Genomic DNA, 20,194 nt, shown 5'->3' with positions numbered 1-20,194 from the left:
GGCCGTCCTGAAGAATATCTTAACGACCTTCGTTGTCTGCAGACATCACATTGCATTCGTTTAGCAGACGCTTCTGTCCAAAGCCACGTGCAAATAGTGCATTGAACCACGGAGATATTGATTCTTGCACTTTTGGGTAATAAGGTACATAAACGTTTGTCAAATAGGTAAATAAAGCTTCAAGTGCTCATTTTAGTTGTTTTTAAAAAATATATATAAATAGAGATTGTAGAGTAGAGATTGCAGTACAGTACAGTAAAGAGACTGTAGATATTGTCATACGTCCGGGTCATAGTGATCCATGAGGGTGGAATCAGGGGCAATTGGACTTGTGTGTAGTTCCTTCAAGATGTTTCATCCAAGAGGCTTCTTCAGAACTAACTAAGTTGTGGTGAAACCAGGTGTGGGGTGGGGGGCAGTGTTTGTCGGAGCTCCCAGACTGTTTGAACGACCGTCTTTGAAACTGTTTTTGCTGAGGCTCCTTAGAGCCCTTCTAGTATTAATTACCTCCATCAAGGAGATTGTGTTTTCTCCCCTGGTCGTTTGAGTTCATTGGTTGGATTGTCAACAGGATTATGCAAAAACTAGAGAGCGGATTTCCACGAAATTAGGTGGAAGGATGGGACATGGGCCTTGCAACCCTCTTTGCCACCTTGCATTTAGTTTTGTGGAAATATAAGGCTCGATATACAGCAGTATGTCTGCCATTGTTTTTATCGCGTTTTTAATTAATTCTACTAACTTTATTTTTCTGATAAATCCAAATAGTGCTTGTTTTCTTATCATGTATCTATTTATGAGCTTTCAAAATAATTTTATAGAAATACGGTATTTATTCACTTCATATGAGATTCTGTTTTATTCATGCATTGTACCCTGCTTTTCCTCTATTTAAATATGCAGCTAGACATTTTGCAGGTCTGGTCTTCATGGTTAAATCCAGTGTGGGTCCTTATTTTATTTGATCTTATTTTAGTTTATTTAATTTTATCTTATTTAGTACAATATTATACTTATACATCCATTTTCAATCCATTTTCCATTTTCACTTTGTGCAGCTAGCCTGAGAGAGGTAAATATGTTGTGACACAGGCTGACAGTAATACCACTTGGAGTAGCATGGAGGGGAGGTTGAAAAGTGTTCACTGTTAAGTAATAATAAACAATATACCTATTGCTTTTTAAAAAATTTGATCTGTGGCAGCCTCTAAAATATACTACAAATAAGACAAATTAGTCTGGACTGCTCACAGCTCATGTTCACACTAAGGTCATATGTGATCAATTGGATAAACATCGAACAGTATCACTATATATTCCCTGACATCTAATAATGTCTACTAATCACTCATATAGCAGTGTTTGTGGCAGTGTCGTTTATTATCTAACCTGTGTTTTTGCTATGATATAACATGTTCACATCCTCACACCTATTTCTTTTTGTATGTGTTAAAATGGCACTCATTAACTTCAAAATTCACATCAAAACAGTCATCAGAATGAACATTTCTCAGTTTTTCACTGAAACATGAAGACCACTTCCTGACAAATTCGAGATAAAAACATACATTTACATTAATGGTAATAATCAACATATTGTTGCAGTTTTCAGGTGGTCTATCCGTGGCAATGCCTCCACAGGCAATCTGATGAGCCCTGTGGAAACAACAGTCTGTAGAGGCTGCGAAGGGCCTTTGGCACACGCCAGAGGCCGGCGAGGTCCCATTGGCTATACAGTTCTCTCAGTGGACAACTCTGCGGCTTGAACAGTCCTTCAAACCCGCCATCTGTTAGAGTGTCCTTGAGCAAGGCCCTGACTCCTTTCCATCTGCATGGCAGTTGCTTTCCACAGTCCCTGACCTCTGAACCTTCCCGCAGAAGGGATGCAGGCGTCGAATCACTTAACTATAGCACATGGAGCTCAAGTAATCCTGGCGATACAGTTGTCATCTGCAGTGTCCAGAGTGCTGCTCATGCTGTGGGCAGATAGCGAGTAATGATTCTTTCTCAGAACTCGGTAGATAATACTGACCAGGACCTTCCTGTACTGCTGTCGCAGCAGACAGTAGACAAACGGGTCAGTGGAGGCCTTGGCGTAGGAAAGGCATTTGGTGGCAATGCCCACATACCGCGGGACGTGCACAGAGGGCAACAAGTCCACCAACCTGCAGGAGAAACACAAGCAGAAGTCAATTAACGTTGGCTCTGATGAACTAGTTATGGAACCCGTTTCTCTCATGTCATCTGAAAATAAACCCATTATTATATCATAAAAACATGAGACATACAGGGAATGTTATATAGTTTTTGAGGGTCATCTTCATAAAAAGCATTTCAAGTTCAAGTTTCCCAGGAAGTAAAACTACATTAAAGCCATGAGCCACGGAGCTGGATGTTACCTTGTCATAACATAGGGGGAAAAGCAGAGGATGAAGGAGCCAATGAAGATGCAGATTTTTTTTGTGCCGCGCTGCCTCCTCTTCTTCTGTTCTGCAAGACATCTCTCCTTCACACTGAGGAGAGGGGAGAGGAAGATTAACTTGTGTCTCACCCACAGTGAATATATTAAACATTTAGAAGATTACATTAAAGTTTAGATGATTGGCAACACATCTAAACTGTGTTGTATTTTAACCCATTCACAATACTTCCAACTGTCATCTGACTCCACCCACATCCACAAACTTGAATGATATGAACGGTGTAAAGCTTTTGTCTGATTTATAAAAAAAAAAAAACATAAAACTAAAAAACTCAAGGTCACCAGAAGGAAAATAGCAAATAGGGATATACCGTTTGCATTTATTTTGACAATTTTGATTAAATATTCTAATGATTAAAACAAGACTATAATGCACTGTGAAATATAGATAATAATAATAAAATAATCACGTTATTAGATAATGAACAACATAGTTAATTATAAAACAAAATGCATTGATATGCAAAATTAACTTTCTATTAAATCACTATAATTCTTGAGTGCAGAAATCCACATTTCAATCTTTTGTGAATGTTTTTGTAACTCAACTGGGTGCTGACAAGTCAAATTCCCCGGATAGCTCTTGGCCTCAAAGTTCAATGTCAATTACACTTTACCTGGGGTGAATGTCAACCAGCAGCAGCAGAGTCTGCACTGTGATCACATCGATCCTCTTGCAGTGGGACCTGGCCACTCTCAGAACTTTCAGGTAGGCGAAGCACAGGACGAAGAGGCAGAGCGCAAAGCTGCTGAGGTGGAACAGCACGGTGAAGGTCGCATAGGCGGGCAGCCGGGACCTCTCCCGCCCGTCCAGGTGAACGGTACACGAGGCGTAAGTGTGGCTGTATCCACCCCAGTCCATCAGCAGCTGGGTGAGAGAAAACGTGAGGGAGTGCAGCCACGAGTACGCGACGATCAGAAGAGCGTCCCTGTAGCGCATTTTGCTGCAGTAACTCAGGGGGAACACCACCGCGATCCACCTGTCCATGCTCAGCGCGGCCATGCTCATCATGGCATTGGTGGTGAGGAAAGTCTCGGCCAAACTGACCGCCTGACAGAACTCGTGCCCGAAGGGCTCCGCGCTCTTGGCCACGCCGAGAAAAGTGGAGGGCATGTTTATGATCGCGAGGAGGATGTTGGAGAAGGAGAGGTTTAGGATGAAGATTCCGGGCACGTGGGACCGCAACTCGGCGCTCTGGGTGAAGCATAGCAGCACTGACACATTTGTCAACAGCGAGACGACGGCGATCACCACGATGGACACTTCCAGTAGGAACTCCGGAATGCTCATCTCTCGAGGCTCGGCTTTAGTTGCAGCTGTGGGGAGGATGCCGTGGAGAGTGTGCCATTCTCTCTGCTCGTGCCCCCCCGCCGGCTGTGAAAGATGCTCCTTTACCCGGCGCACGTGCCAGAGGCGCGCTAGTGCGCAGGAGACGCGCAGAGAGAGAGAGAGAGAGCTATCCAGTGCTGAAATACCCATACAAACTGTCACTGACATGGGCTACTTTATGTTGCTTAAATTGTCTCACAATTAAATTAGTGACGGCGGTTCTTTTCCCGCCTAGGGTATAATTAGAGTTGTTTAGTCCAAAGTGAAAAGCTGAGTGTAAATAATGATTTTAGGTTACCGAGTGCTCTCTTTCTCCCTCTCTCTCCCCACTCTCGATCATGCGCACTATCCAGCGCCTCCTCTCTCGTTGGCAGTGACGTGCTCCCCGCACGTGCAGTCGGTAGCTGGCTCATGTGACGCTTGAACAATATTCATGCAGGCAGGAGGTAATATCAGAGATGGGGATGTCATGCTGTTGGTGGTTTTCTTTGGCAAAGATGACCCATGTTATAGCCGCGTGAAAACGTGGCGTGCACATGCGACTGTTTGCGTCCTACAGAAGATACACATATTGAGCATATAGCCACATCACAGTTTAATAGTAATATTTTGATATTTCACACATACACACGCACACACGCACACACACACACACACACACACACACAAACACACTCATCCCCATAGCAACACCGAATCTCTGGTGGCCTCCATCACTCTTTGAACTTCGTCTACTTCACTGCTGTCTTGTGTCTCCCGTTAAATGCCTGTAAGGAACCCTTCGCCACTGCGTGTTTTGCATTACAGTAAACCTCTTGAAGGTATCTGACGCTGTGTTCGGCATAATCTACATCACAGATGCAGTTGTGGAGAGGGACAAGGCCTGGGGAAGTATGAGAGGAAGGATGGACACCCCAGGCTGAAAGAAAGAAATGGATTGAGGGGGAGGAAGGACATATGCTGGATGGATGGGCTAAAAGCGTTATGGTGTTTACCTACACAGTGTCTCTCCATGAAGCTACCGTCAGGTGTGAGGTCATTTTTTTTATTATCATTTAAATTATATCACTTCCAACAAGCTAGTGGAAATCATCTTGCAGTGATTTGTGAAGTATTCGTGGGGGTGTTTTGGATGGAAGATTTAAAATGTCGAAATGAAAACAAATCAAACAAATGGAATAAAGTGAATAATTCAATGAAAATCATACGTTAAGTAACTTTTATTCAGTCTTTTGCATTTAGGTGTGGTTTGGGGTTAAAGGGATCACGTTGCTAAAGTCAAGTGAGCTTTGTGCTCACAATCCACCACTGGCTAGTTTCTGTTTTTGATTTTTTTTCTTCTTTTTTTTTTCACTTCAGCAAGCATGCAGGCATGAGTGAGTACAACTGCGTGGGCAGCTTTTCCCTCAGTATGTCAGTGTGCACACATTATACATGTTTGTCTGTGGACATGAAGGTATGCTGTTTTTTTTTTCTTCTCCTATAGCTCCCCAGATGTTGTTTATCCCTGCCATCTCCAAGTGCTTTGCTCATTGTGGGATTTGTTGGGTTTTCCCTGTAATATTGTAATATTGACCTCGCTATGTAAAGTGCCTTGAGACAATGTATGTTGTGATATGGCGCTATACAAATACAATTGAATTGAAAATCTCCAAAGGCTCAGTTTATACTCAATCATTAACAGCTCCTTAGAAGATCACGTTTACCCTACATGCAGTAAAACTCCTTAAATGCAGGCATTTTTTTTTTTTTGTCACCCTGCTATCCTCAGTGGAACAGCTGCTGCTGAGCATATTAACTTAACGGCTGAAGGAAAAAAGAGGGAGAAAGAGAAAAAGAGGGATGAAAAGAGGAAGAGAGGGAATGAGAAATCCCCCCTCAGCTAGAAGGAACCCTTTCAGTGGCCACGTGTCTTCTCTGGGTTCCCTGGCCGGAGGGGATATTATGCAGGCAACAGAATGCTGATGGCAGTAGCACTTAAGAAGTCCTGCTAGCAGGTGATGGACGCATCCCACTTCCCCTTTAGCCACTGCCCCTGGTCCATGACTCTGTTTATGTGCTTTGTGTGTATATGTGCCATTACGTAACATCCAGGTTCGCACAATCTGCAACACAATATGGCACTCTCTCTCATCACCTTCAGTTTGCCTTCATTCTTTGGCCTTTGAGCTGGAAAATGGTTTGACTCTGTCCAGCAGTACATGCATCCATCTGTCCCACCATCTCTCCATTCCCACTGAGTCAGCCTCAGTCCCCCATTCCCTGCAGCTGGATTTTCTTTATATCTCAAATACAAAACTTTAAATACATTATTACTCCAACAGTCGACACCCCTGGGTGCAGCTCTCTACTACCAAAGGCTCTTGGTGACTGAGGGAAATGAATCACATCTTTTTTTGTCAGCAGTGACCCCGATCTGTCTTCTCTGTTCATTTCAGCTCTGCACTTTAAAGACCTGAAAGCAGGGCATTTGGTTGAGGTGACGGTGGCACGGCACCTGCAGTGTAATACCTGTGCGGAGATGATGGCGATGGCAGCGAGAGGAGAATAAGAGATGTGTGAACAACGGCCATGGGAAGATGGTGTGCGGAGGAGAAAGCATGGAAACAAATGTCCTAGGGTGAGTGTTTCTGGAGCGTGGGAGTGCGGGTGTATAAATAGGTCTCCGCACAGAAACGCTAACTCACACAGACGCTATGGCTCACATGTCCGGACACACACACATACACTCACATTCATCCATGCTCTCTGTCTGTCACCGCCCCCCCCCCCCCCCCCCCCCCTCTCTCTTAGTCACGTGCTAACACTATGGGAGCCTTTGTGTGCACAAGTGCATAATGCTGATAAAGGTGGGGGACGCCCTATTCACACTTTGGATTATAATATCAACATTATCTCTAGCTGGAGTGAAACTATTTCTGAGAAGGGAACACGGTCAACATAGTGAAACACCCAATAATATTACTAATCTTTGTTTTTTTTAAATGTCACTTTTTTATGCATTGTCAGAGTATGTTAATAAGAAAACAGCATTTCTTACAGGTGCTATATTTAAGTTGTCTCTGCCACTGAATGTGGATTCTTGGTGGAGCAGGTGGTGGTAATGGTCACTGGTCACTCAGAAGTCTAACACGCTGACTTAAAAAAAATACTAACAACAGGGGGCATCACACAAATGATGAACTTTTATCTTGGATGTTTGAATGATTTTTCACATCAATCAGTATTACATTTTAGAATAAGGAAAACATACTTTACTTTATTGACTGTACTCAAGTATATGTAAGGAGAATGGATCAGTAATTGCTTCAATATCCTTTATTTTTTTCTATATACCTGGGTATAGTAATCTACTTGTGCTGAATAAAAGATTTAGAGCTGCAATGTTGCAAATACAATACTGCAGGGAGATGATCCGCCCACAACTGAGTCTGGTTCTGCTGGAGAGTAAAAGGGTTTTTATTTTCTCTCCATGATTGCTGGTTTTGGGAACTGTTGGGTTTCTCTGTAATATTGTGAGGTCTCGACCTTACTACCTTGAGATAATATATGCTGTGATTTGCTGCTATACAAATAAAATTGAATTGAAAATTGATTTGAATTGCATTTGGCCACAAGTTCTCATCAACATCATTGATCATTAGTCATTCGATCACTAGTCTTCCTCTCCTTTGTCCTTCACTCATCCTCCCTCTCTCTCTGACACACACCTTCCTTCCATTATCCATGTTTCCAAACAAAATCTGAAGCCATCCACTTTTCTCTGTTTGGTAATGAGACTAACAACACATTGGTAGACTTTCAGCTAAAATTACTCTCAGCTTTGGAATGATTATTATTTAATTTTATTGTAAACATGCTGCTAAGATTTTCTATATATTTGAATGTGGTTTCTGCAGAAATGCATGGAATGTTCCATCATTCTGTTTAGAATGTGTTTTGAACAGTTTTGAAAATGAGTATGAATGAGAAAAGAGTTCATGGATTTTGGAAAATGTGGTCAATGAATGCATTTTGTGTGAAAACAATAAAAAAAAATGATCCACAGAGAATCTGTTTCAATTTGGACCAATTCATGTTAGCAATCACAAAAAACTGTAATCCTTTTAGCTTCTATCACTTCTGCAAAAAGACTGTAAAATATTCAAAACAAGCCAAACATTTTGCAACACAACAGGCGTTATTCTCAACTCTAGGCAATTACCCTGAATAAACTGCACAAGCAGGGGGGGTGATGACGACGACTTACACACCCACACACACATGAACTTAACCAGCTCACATGCCTACAATAATATTGTCTGTCCGAGTGCGAGCACACACCCACGCAGAGGTCACACGATGAGGAACTGCAACTGAATTATTCACAATCCAGAGAAATGCCTGAGTGAGAAAGAAGTGGAGTTGAGTGAAATGACTGCAGATATATAAAGAAAGAAAGACATGGAGAGAGAGAGAGAGAGAAGGGGAGGGAGAGAGAGAGAGAGTAGAAACTAAAAAGCATGAGTCATCAGTCTGCCAGAAAGAGGGAGCTGTGAGACAGAGGGAAGGCTCACAGGGTTTAGCTATCAAAAAAAATTCTGTGCCCTCTTTACTGTGTGTGTGTGTGTGTGTGTTTATGTGCATGCGTGTTATTCCTTGGCAGGGTGTCTAAAGAGGCCATCCAGTTCCGTTTGGAATGTGTGTAAAACGACAGCAAAGCGCTGGCTTCTCTGTGAGAGTTTTGCTCTCAAAACTTTAGCTCAGGTCATGACAGAAATACTTTAATCGCAAAAGGCATACCTCAACATTTTGGGGAAATACACTAACTCTATCATTGCCAAGAGCTGGATTGGAAATTATTATCACTCTCATGTCTATGCAGTTAGCGTTGAGGTGCGGCCAGCAGGCAGTTCGCCCTGCCTAGTATAAAAAACTGGGAACAGAGTGGAGAGCTATCCTAAATCCAAGCACTGAATAACAAAAACTACCTACCAACACCTTTTAAGATTGTTATTTAATCTATACACAAATAGATGTATAAAAGTGACTAGTTGTGGTTTGACAGGAAGTTAAATGCTGTTTATTGGCGACCAGTGACTCCCTTGTGGCTTCATTAGCGGCCAGGCAACCAAATGGCACCTAACCAGCCATTAAACCTGAAGATTACATATTGCAGCGATCACCCATCTGATCGGGATTTGAGTAAGTTTTAGAGCCTGCCTACACAGAGCAATGTAAGTATAGTTACTGCAGCATTGTGTGTGTTGTGTTGTGTGTTGGGGCTGATCAGTCAAAGGTCAGTGTCAAGGTCAACAAAAATATGGCCAAAAAACATAATTTCTAAGATATCTCCACATGATCAGGAAAGTATTCCTGCCATACGATAGGTGGCATCATGAAGAAGACAGAAAATGAGGTCATGTTCAAAAATGCATTTCTCAAGGGATGTCTGCATCCCATAGGACTATAGACATGACCTAAAGCTTATATAGATTGAAAAATAATCTATGATTATATGGTAGTAATGATTTAATTTCACATCATTTAGTGTAGTAATGCGGTAACTTTTGAAACCAATATCATTTGAAACACGATCTACACCTCATCATTCGGATGGTATGAAACATGATGTTGTGATGATGTCATTGTGATATGGCATTATTACAATAACAACCAGTCAAACATCTGGACTTGTCTCCAAGTTTGAACAATAGCTGCTAAATGTTGTTTTCTAACGAAACAGACAAAGACTGTTAATGACACCTCAGCTCAAGAAGGTTCTTGATTCGCATCCCGGTTCAAATTAACCAGGGCCTCTTTATGTGGAGTTTGCATGTTCTCCCTGTGTATGGCTTCCTCCCACAGTCCAAAAACATGCAGCTTGGGGTTAGGTTATTTGGAGACTCTTAATTGCGCTGCCCTGCGATACCTAGGCAACCTATCCCTTACAGGATAACCCAGTATAGATAATGGATGGATGGATGGAATTTCTTCCATCTGTGTAAAAAATAACGAATACAAAAGGGTTTAGTTCGCTGATGTATAATGCCACAACTCCTTTTACCGCAATACACCCACACCAAATCCTGGCACCTCACCCCAGTCCTAAAACAATTCCACAGGCTCCCTGTCTCCCACGGAATTACCTTCAAGGTCCTGGTCCTCACTTTCAAAGCCCTCCACCATCTTGCTCCTCTCCCCCTACCAACCCACACGGTTCCTCAGATCCACATCTGCTGCTCTCCTCTCCACTGAGAGCTTTCTCCAGGGCTGCTCCCAGGCTGTGGAACTCCCTCCCCCAAGAGATCCATGACTCCGACTCCCTCATCACCTTACAGTCCCGCCTTAAAACCCATCTCTTCTCCTCTGCATATCCCTAGACACCCCCCCCACACACACACACATTCCAGCGCTTTCAGTTTTTTGAAAAGCGCTCTATAAATCTATATATATTATTATTATCTATTATATGTTATTATTATTATTAACAACTTCTAGCACCTGTGCAAGCATGTAGTTTACGCATGTCAGACACTGCATCTCATTTCTCTCTTTTTGACAGGGACTTGTTTGGCCAAAGAGCAAGAGAAAGAAAGAAAGCAAAAACAAGAGTCACCCACTGTTTCACTTTAGTCCAGTAAAACTTGTCTGCAGACATATGTGGACGGCCAAAGAATTTCTTCGCAGGGACAAACTCAGTATACCTGGAATGCCAGGAATTCCCGCCCCCACATTAAATCTTCATAAGCACATTAAAGTATACGCATGGACGACCCTTGCACATAACTGCAGAAGAGGAGTAGAGAGTACTGCCAGAACACAAACAACACATGGATGTGCTTAGTTTAATTGTCAAGTTTTATAGCCTTTGGAGATGTTGCCTTGTGCTGTGTGTGTGTGTGTGTGTGTGTGTGTGTGTGTGTGTGTGTGTGTGTGTGTGTGTGTGTCTGTGTGTGTGTGTGTGTGTGTGTGTCTGTTGTTTTATTATATTTGTGGGAGTTGAGTCCAAGGACCCCAAATCTATACTGTGGGGCTTTATGGGGACCAAAATGCTTGACCCCACAAGTTGAAATGGCAGTTTGAGTCTTAAGAATTGTTTTCAGAGTAAGGATTGGAATCAGGTCGAGGCATTTACTGTAGTTGTGATGGTTAATGATAGGGTAAGGGGCTGGGGAATGCATGATGTCAATGATTCTCCTGAAAAAGAAAGACGTATCTGATGTGTGCCTGTGTGTGTGTGTGTGTGTGTGTGTGTGTGTGTGTGGTAGGTCAAAAGACATTGTTGTTTTCTCTGTCTCTCCTCTTCATACAGTACGTTGCCCACAGTAGCTCTGGTCAGTAAGGCGGTGAGTCACACAGTGAGAGATGGATGCCAGACAGATGGAAGTAGTTAGTTTTTTACGTTTTCGTTTTTTTTTTATTAAGTCCAATCTGTCTAAGCTTCTGTTCCCACGCCAGAGGCCCCAGTCTGCAGTCTGTGATTACGAAGTTTCCCCAACTCACAACTTCACTGTAAACTCAGTGGATCTGGCTTACTTGAGATTTGCCTCTTTCTTTTTTGCTATTTCTTCTTGGACCAGTTCCCAATTCACTCCCTTGATCATGAGAGAACAAACACACACACACACACGTACTGATCACCATCTCCATATTTGCATCCCATAATAGCAGATGCTTCTCTCTCAGGTTAATTAGAGTGACACGTTACACGCATGTGTGTGTGTGTGCGTGTGCACGTGTGTGTTTCCAAGCATCAGAGGGACATTGCTGATTAGCATCCATGAAGCGCCCCTGATGGAACTCAGAATGTCATCAGGTGCTGGGGTCAGTGATGACTCAAACTTTGACATTACACGGGGAACTCAGATGATTGTGCCCTACTATTAATGTCTGTCAGTCTTTATCCATCTCTCCCGCTCTGAGTGATGAACGCATCATCATGAGCATCACCGCCATTCTCCCTTAGATACTTTCAGTAAAGAATATAGAATTAATAATAAGAACTAAAGACGTGTGCATGGAAAAGCAGAGGAGGGGGATAGGAGGTGTGTGTTGTCCTTTTTTCTTTTGTCCTGCACCTGAACGCAGCTGAAATTCAGCCATACAAGTGATAAAACACTGATCTGCATCACATTACAACAAGATTCTCTTTAGCAGCAGTGAAGCTTTGAATATTAGAGACAAACTACAGATAATAATCCTGCATGCAGTTTTACTATGCCCTCTACTTTAACTTCAAAAGAATCCAGTTAGAGACCAGAGCTATATATAGACTGCTTCGCATATACAGTCTTATAATTTGAATCTGAGCAGTTGATATGCAAGGGGCTTTTTTTTTTCTTCTTCTTTTTTTAAATCCAACACGCCATCCTCTGGTTTGTTTGGGAATCACAAATATGTTTAATTTAAACCAGACTTGACACCATTTGGCCTCTAGATGGTGATAGATTTATAGCTGTGTGAATTCAACAGGGGATCAACTCAAGGGGCTTTATGGGAAGTTTAATGTATATACTAACCTTCATATTAACTCATTACAGTGGGCGTATCCCAAATTTTAGCATAACAGCAGCCAGACCACAAACCACCGGTGAACTCAGTGGATGAACTCAGCCGAGGTGAAAGATGTTTTTAACTCAGGGGGAGCTCAAGTGGAGTTTTGTCTGTAGAAGGACACACAGCTGTGTCCTCTGCTTGCTCCACTGATGCAGTCTGGTGCTGAAAGACTCCTACTGTGTAATGTGGTGGTAACTTGTTCACTCTCAGCATATTTTCCCCTTTTTCTTGTTTATGTCCCATCAGTATCGTAGCCAATAGTAACATGGCACAGTGGTTATTCAAATAAGCAGAAAGGAGTTTCTGTCTGGGTCCCGTTTATGAGCTGTGGCCACACAGGCACCAGCCCCCACTTATGATTACAGTACCTTATTAGTGTCTGTAACCCCACCCGATGTGTGCCTACATGAGAGTGCATTTTATTTAATTTCATAGCAAATGCTACCAAGCTGCGTTTTGTCTTTACAGTTTAAGACTGAATTTGGATTAGTTAAAACACCAGCAAAGTAGCTGCACGAGGATTTCCTGTCCGTAACTACAAGGCTCAGATGGATTTCCGTAACCAAAACAGGACGCTAGGTGAAAGTGACTTTTCCAGTAAAAGGACTTTGCTCAGTGTCTTTGTGTGTGTGTGTGTGTGTGCGCGCGCGCATGCTCTTTGTGTCTAGGTGTCAGTGAAGCTTGTTTAAATAAAGAGAACCTCTTTCCGAGGCAGAGAGGAGGGATGTGGGACAAGCAGACATAAACAAAAGAAGCCGAATAGGCAGATGGACCACAGCTGCTGAGCAGAACTGAACAGAGACAAATGCATACAGTACAGAACTTATTTGAGGGTTTTATTCTGAAACGGGCCTCCCCAAGTATGCAGTGCGATACATTTTCCACTGCAGTATTTTGAATATTGCAGCAAACCACTGCACATACCACACAAAGTACGTGAAAAAAAGCACACAAAAAGTTCAATTTAGAAAAAAAAAATCAATGAAACAATACATACATCAGACCAGCAAAGGTTGGCAGGAAAGGCTCTGTTTTCTTGTCTAATTAGAAATATAGTTCATATTTCTACATATAGCTTATTCACAATTTCTTGCCAGTACATCACCCAGGACCACATTAAATCAAAATTCTCCTCAATGTGCCTTAATGTGTTGCCCAGCATTTGTTTGAATTTAGAACAAAGTAACTTAGTTTTATAGTCTTACTGTTCAATGCACAATAACCTGTGGGTGGATGTTGAACAGTAAGTCGTCGTTGCCCCTGCGGATCTCCAACAGGAGAGTCTGGTCACCTTGCAACACTTCATGAACATCCTCTGTGGTCTCGACTTGCTGTCCGTTAATCTTCACAATGACATCCCCTTCTTTTATCCCTCCACTGAAAAACAGAGAGGAAACTGTGGTCGGTGATTTGGCTCAGGGGTGTGTGGCGTGCAATAGAAACACACTATGCACAAATGATAAATGACCTTACAGATACAGATGTTATATCAGTAAAAGTTTTTTTCATGTGTGTGTGTGTGAACATACTTTTCAGCTGCGGTGTTAGGTATGACCTGTTGCACCAACACTCCACTGCTGAGGTCAGCAAAGTCTGGGTATTGACGTTTTAACTCGGCTATGAGACTGAAAAATATCAAAGAAAACACAGTGACGCTGATGCGTCTAGATGCATTCAGCCTACTCCTTTTTATTTGCCACAAAAATGACTTGCATGAGTCCTTCATCGGTAGAATTCTGAGTTACATTTGGGCTGATAAATGCTCAGGACTTGCCAATGGGAAAAAACTTGAGCTTGTGTGCGAAAGCTTGTCGTTACAACTCACTCTTTCGTGATTGTGAGCATCCTGATGCCTAAAAAACGCCTCTTTACATCTGAAAACAGCATAAAAAGCATCAACTTAAACTCCAAGAAAGCTTGCACTGCACCTGAAACATGCAAACAGTCATAGAGGTTTCACTAGCACAGCACCCTCACCTGCATCAGACAGAGGCTCCTCTGTGAGTCTTCTCTGCAGTCGTGTCTTTTCTGTCACAAAAACAAGTGCAGTGGGATTTACTGAGAAATAATGGAAATTACCACATCAATGCAGGTATTTCTACAGGTATTAGGATCCCAGAAAGGAAAAACTAAGGATTCTAATTTAAAGGTGCCATATTTTTGTCATATAATCAGGTTCATGCTTGGATTAGGGTGACCACTTGATAAGGTTTACATGGTCTAATGTTCAGAAAAGACTTCAGTGTTCTCATACTGCCCATTCCTGCAGCTCCTACTTCACCCTCTGTCTTAAAGTCCTGGATTTATTTTAGCCCCTCCTCCCAATAAATCCCAGTCTGCTCTGATTGGCCAGCTGGCCCAGCCTGTTGTGATTGGGCAACCACTTTCAGAACGTGTAGGAAATGTCACGCGCCTCCACCAGAAAAGATTCTCAGATTGCAGGCGGGGTTACCCCCAAAAGAGTCCAACTGTGACATCACGGTGGGAAAGAAATCAGAACCAGGCTGTAGGGTTTAGCCAGCTCACACAAAAAACAGAGGGTGGTCTTTTTTCAGTTTGTGGGCCGGTAAGCTCCACAGATACACACATTTATGTGCAGAAACACTGAATATGGGATTTTTGCACCATATGTCACCTTTAAATTGTTTGTTTTTGCCTTTTGGTTGCTCAAGCGTTGACCCCCGACCTTTGCTGTGTTCTGTTTGTGACTCTGTGAGGAAGCGGCTGATCCTGTCTGAGGGTATAGCGAAGGAAATCCCCGCTGCCACTTTCAGAGTGTTGATGCCTATCACCTCCCCATCCTGAAAAACACACACACACACACACAAAATAAAGCGGATTTTCAGGTACTTTTTTTTTCAGGCACATCTCACAAATCACCTCAATATTTGACTTGAAATTATTTTATTTCAGACTTAATTACTATTTTATTACTTTCGCCAAGGTTATTGTTTGTTTTCCAGCAGGACTATGCAAAAATGGATTCCCACGAAATGTGGTGGAAGGATGGAACACTCGCCAAGAAAGAAATCATCACATTTTGGCATGAATCCCAACAAAGGGGCAGATCCAGATGTTGTTGTTTTTTTCACGTTCAGTAACATTTTAAGATATACTGCGTTTTTGGATATTTTCACCAATTTCCCAGGGAATCCTTGATGGATTTTAAGAGGACTGTTGGGCTTTGGCGGAGGTATGAACTCTACTGTCTGCCCTATAGTTTTCACTGAATTCATTAATCGGAAAAGGTGAAAATATCTGTTACGTGAGCAGCTTTACCTGTAACCTGTAACTCAGCAGCTGTGTCAGAGTACAGATCAGTATCATGACTGCTAGTATAGATTTTCTTTCTTTCTTTTTGTATTTTGATTCATGACATTTTGATGCAAGCCAGCTCAAATAAACATACCTTTTTATCTTACCATTTTTTTTTTATCAAACATGTATGAATTGATTACTTGTAGAAGCAATTCGAGTAACAGTAACAGCAATAATAATACAAAGAGGGTGAGTGGTAGTAGGAGTCATATCACATAATTTGCCTTTATTTATATGTGTTTCAAACCTTTATTTTGTATGTCACTGTCAAATCTTCAGAAGGCCGTTTTTAGTGTCATGATATGCAGATAGCTTATGCAATGGGTTGTGGATGTTTGCATTATTACATAACACTATGTTTAAAATATATCACCATAACTGTATGATGGTTTCCTCTGTGCTCTATTTACTTTACATTGTGTATCCACAAGAGAATCTTGAGGCCACTTTTGGACACACAACAATGAGGACCCTTGACATATTTATTGAATAATCGATCATGGTCACACAAATCATCACAACACTACTCACCAGGTTGACTAGAGGTCCTCCAGAATTGCCGTACTTCACACCAGTTAGAGGAATGTGAGACAGAAACCGATCAGTCACATCCAGGTTTTTGGACACACACAGCAAAGAAAACAAATACATCAAAAAGTGTATGAAAAAACCTGCACGTACAACTGTCGTGAATAAAAATAAATAATTGGGTCATGATCAGTTCCAATACTGTGTATGTGGGAGCTCACATTGATAATAGCATCAGTCTGGATGTAGCCCATGTCTGAGTCTTTGATGCCCAGCTCCTTGCCGTCCCGCTGTGCTGTGCTGACGATGCCGGTGGTGACGGTGTTCTGCAGAGCGAAGGGGCTGCCGATGGCAACCACAAACTCCCCCGGCCTCAGATCAGCTGAGCGGCCCAGAGACAGCACAGGAAGCCTCTTCTGCTCCAGCGCCCACAGAGCAAAAGACCCGCACACATGAGGAAACATGGACAGAAGATGAGTCGGATGCAGACATATTGGGTAAATTGTCCACGGAGGGGAAAAAAAGGTATATATCAAAAAATGAAATTGTTACTTTGGGAGAGAGACAAAGAAAGGAAGAGCTTACAAAAGTGTCCAAGTATGTGGCAGATGGGTGTGAGAATACACACACCAGCGCTGTGTCTGGGAGTCACATAGCTGGTGTTTATGAAAGTATTCCTGTTGGCCTCATAAGTGTCTAACAGAAAACTGTCAAAGCTTGGCACGGGAGCGTTTGAGGATGTGGGATCCCATGCAAAAGTGCAGAAAGGTTTTTGTATATGGAGCATTTACGGTGCTAGGAAGTTAGAAAAGACTGGAAAATGAAATGTCTTCGCATTATTTCAATATGGAAAAAGAGATAGAGACTGAAAAATAATTGAGCTGTCTTGCATGTGTTCTTCCCTCACCTGAGGGTTGACCTTGATCGTGGCGATGTCTGCCTTCCTGTCTATATCTCTGACCACGGCCTCGTATGCGTTGCCATCATGGAGCTGAACGCGCAGCTGGGGGCTCCCTGTCACCACGGCAGCTGTGGTCACCACATGGGCGTTGGTCACGATCACGCCTGAGTGGGTCACAACAAACCCAGAGCCACTGGAGAGATGCATGTGGCGACCAAACAGAGGATGTCTGGGGAGAAAAATAAGATGTAGAGACTGATTAACGGACATTATATACACAATATAAATATATATATATATATATATATATATATATATATATATATATATATATATATATATATATATATATATATATATATATAAATGTATTGTTGTGGCAACAAGAGGTTTTAAATTTCATGACACTCTGAAGTTTTAAAGCTGAGTTTAAGCATCAAAGCATTTGGGGATTGTAAGTTTCCAATCTAGAAAACTCAGGCTGCACGTCAGACTTTCCACAGCTGAATAAACCACAGCAATGAAGAATTTCATATCTACAGTTTGCCATTGCATAAAAGGAGCAAATCTGGAACATCAGTGGCAGATAAGGATAAAAGAAACATCTCTCTCTCTCTCTCTCTCTACACCCACCCACACACACCACAAACCTTACAAACAGCTCAATGTGGACAACAGCCGGGGCTATTTTCTCCACCACGTCGGCGATGAAGTTGAACTTGTAGCGAAGGCTGCTGGGATGGAGAAGGGACGAACCTGTACTGACATGAAGAACCCACTGCATTAACACACACATTTAGTGATCATATTGTGAATTATATGGTCATACATGTCTCCTTCACTAAAAAGTTCGGGGAATGGCCAATTTCCTCCAGCTTCAAGTGGAGCCATGTCCTACCTGCGCCTAAACGTGAGCATGGTCCTTTGTGCGCTTGCTTGACTTCTGCTCTCCCCTTCTGCTGCGCTTTGCGGCCGGCTGCCCTCATCTTACACACATTACCGTACGTCCTCCCGTCGCTTCCGCACACTTCGTGCTCCATCTTACACCGGCAGACCCCCCTGGTGCCCCTCCGACTGCCCGCAGCGAGATGCTTGCACTCCAAGCCATCTCCGCAGGGCAGGTCGTTTTTGCGGCCGCAGGGGTCTCCCTCGCGCGGTGAACACACCAGGCAGCAGTTGCACCGGTCCGTGATGTACCCGCCGGGGCAACTAGGACTCGGGCACAAGCTCGCGTCGCACTGGGGGGCGCACTTGTCAGTGCGCACAGCTCCGGCGAGGTCGTGCGTAAAGACGAACGCCGCTGTAAGTAAAAGTAACTGCATTGTGATGGACACTGACAACGATGGGAAGCTCATATAAAAGTGACTAATTCCTTATATGAACATAGCCTATTTAATGTTTTATCTCTAAAGCACCCAACAGCCCGGGTGTTTCTTTACGTTGGGACCTGGGATGAGAAGTAAATCCACTCTCCGCCTGACCGCTTCACTCCTCAGATCTGTGATGCTGTTCTGAAAAAACGAAAGTCTCCTCAGTGTCTGCGGAGGTACTTGGGGGAGCGACATTCTATGGGAGCGACGCATGGAGGCCGTGATGGTGCGCACCATCTAGTGGGGACAAAACCACACAACACAGTGTAAAGTGCAGTCTGTCAGTTGTGAAAAGAGAAGATCAATCACGCAGTGTGATCCTGTGACCAGGCAATTCCAGTGCAATTGTAAATACGCACAATATACACACGAGAAATTCCGTTTAACCTTTTCCAGAGCAAGATCCCGTCTATGTATATATCCACTGTAAAGCCGCCATTGTAAATAATTACATGTATTACAATTTCATTTAAAAAAAATATTTTTGAAATACAGTATGAGCTCTAAGAATAAAGAATTATGAATATTTTTTAATGTTGCAACCTTAGCCCAGAATCTCTCGTTTGTGCATTTTCTCTCAGTATTTCCCTTTCACAATAACCTGAAGATAAGTGGCTTGTGAAGACTTGAGACTCTATGTTTGTTTTTCTTTTTTTTCTGTTTTAGTAAATTCTGTGACTGGCTAATAATAATAATAATAATAATAATAATAATAATAATGATAATTGTATTTATATAGAACCTTTAAGAAGCAGCTTCACATAGTGCTTTCACATAAAATCAACAGTACTACAATTTCCAGAATTTTGTGTTCTACTACAAGAAGAACACAAAATAAGAAGGAATGGTTAAAAAAAGAAAGAAGGAATGGTTAAAAAAAAAGTAAAACTACGTGATAAAACAGTATAAAAACAGATATAAAGAGACGACATTATGTAAAACCAAGTCTGTGAAAATATTTTTTTTACAGACTAGGTTTTTAAAAGTGACATAAAAGAAGGCACAGACTCTGCCAGCCTTATCTCCCCGTGCAGGCTGTTCGAAAGTCGAGGCGCCCTAAAGGAGAAAGCTCGTCCCCTTTGATTTGAGCCTTTGGAACAACTAGTAAGTACCCACCTGAGGATGTAAGGCTCCGAGCTGACTCGTAGGGGGTCAGCATTTCGGTTATGTAGCATGGAGCTAGACCAAGACGAGCTTTAAAGATAATTAGTAAAATATTAAAAATCATTCTAAAATGAACGGGGAGCCAATGAAGTGAAGCTAAAACTGGGGGTTTGCGCTGCAATCTATTGAAACCAGTGAGAAGCCCATAGCTGCTGTGTTTTGGACCAGTTGGAGGCCCGCCGGCGAGTTGCATTAGTCCAGGTGGGACAAAATGAGGGTGGGTTGTGAGAGCATTGAATTGATTATTTTTAACTGGAGGAAACATGATTGAAAAACTTTTTTCAATATGTGTGTCACAGGTAAGGGCAGCGTCCATGTAGACACCGAGGTTTCTGGCAACAGGCTTGATGTTTTGTGAGAGAGGGCCAAGGCTGGTTGAATTAAGGTTGGTTGGATGGAAGACAATGATTTCTGATTTGGAATGATTTGCAACTAGTTTTGATACATACAACTGATCACATCATCTAGACAGGCTAAAACAGGAACTAGGCTTTATGTGTATCTGAGTGGAAGGTATATCTGTGTGTCGTCCACTTACAAGACAGTGTAAATGGGCTGTATTT

General features: G+C 42.4%; 2 protein-coding genes across 3 annotated transcripts; both read right to left on the bottom strand.

The window, feature by feature from the left end:
- Positions 1 to 901: 901 nt before the first annotated feature.
- Positions 902 to 9,997, bottom strand: gpr78a (G protein-coupled receptor 78a). Its single transcript, XM_035638252.2, has 5 exons — positions 9,941 to 9,997; positions 4,111 to 4,365; positions 3,100 to 3,949; positions 2,400 to 2,513; positions 902 to 2,165 (listed from the first exon to the last, which is right to left on the bottom strand). Exons 2-5 carry the CDS (start codon positions 4,223 to 4,225, stop codon positions 1,922 to 1,924), a joined length of 1,323 nt encoding a protein of 440 aa, XP_035494145.2. The 5' UTR covers positions 4,226 to 4,365; positions 9,941 to 9,997; the 3' UTR covers positions 902 to 1,921.
- A 3,172-nt stretch (positions 9,998 to 13,169) lies between these two features.
- Positions 13,170 to 18,688, bottom strand: htra3a (HtrA serine peptidase 3a). 2 transcript variants are annotated; one of them, XM_035638423.2, is made up of 10 exons: positions 17,996 to 18,688; positions 17,748 to 17,853; positions 17,104 to 17,326; positions 16,418 to 16,612; positions 16,200 to 16,232; positions 14,986 to 15,151; positions 14,328 to 14,378; positions 14,176 to 14,224; positions 13,880 to 13,975; positions 13,170 to 13,727 (listed from the first exon to the last, which is right to left on the bottom strand). In XM_035638423.2, exons 1-10 carry the CDS (start codon positions 18,450 to 18,452, stop codon positions 13,559 to 13,561), a joined length of 1,545 nt encoding a protein of 514 aa, XP_035494316.1. In that variant the 5' UTR covers positions 18,453 to 18,688; the 3' UTR covers positions 13,170 to 13,558. The 2 variants fall into 2 exon arrangements, with proteins under 2 accessions (XP_035494316.1, XP_035494317.1); XM_035638424.2 differs by having other exon boundaries at positions 15,037 to 15,151; positions 17,996 to 18,684.
- Between the last annotated feature and the right edge of the window lie 1,506 nt (positions 18,689 to 20,194).

Source organism: Scophthalmus maximus, chromosome 8 (assembly GCF_022379125.1).
Source record: "Scophthalmus maximus strain ysfricsl-2021 chromosome 8, ASM2237912v1, whole genome shotgun sequence".
Taxonomy (NCBI): domain Eukaryota; kingdom Metazoa; phylum Chordata; class Actinopteri; order Pleuronectiformes; family Scophthalmidae; genus Scophthalmus; species Scophthalmus maximus.
This window is presented reverse-complemented; position numbering and strand designations above follow the sequence as displayed.

Excerpts from the sequence above, each read along its gene's own strand:
- htra3a (XM_035638423.2), bottom strand. The coding sequence starts at position 18,452 with ATGAGCTTCCCATCGTTGTCAGTGTCCATCACAATGCAGTTACTTTTA. Across the intron at positions 17,854-17,995 it reads ATGCTCACGTTTAGGCGCAG|GTTCGTCCCTTCTCCATCCC; the intron begins GTAGGACATGGC and ends ATGTCAGTACAG. Across the intron at positions 14,225-14,327 it reads GGAGCCTCTGTCTGATGCAG|ATGTAAAGAGGCGTTTTTTA; the intron begins GTGAGGGTGCTG and ends TGCTGTTTTCAG.
- gpr78a (XM_035638252.2), bottom strand. The coding sequence starts at position 4,225 with ATGAGCCAGCTACCGACTGCACGTGCGGGGAGCACGTCACTGCCAACG. Across the intron at positions 2,514-3,099 it reads CTGGTTGACATTCACCCCAG|TGTGAAGGAGAGATGTCTTG; the intron begins GTAAAGTGTAAT and ends CCCTCTCCTCAG. Across the intron at positions 2,166-2,399 it reads TCCCCCTATGTTATGACAAG|GTTGGTGGACTTGTTGCCCT; the intron begins GTAACATCCAGC and ends TTTCTCCTGCAG.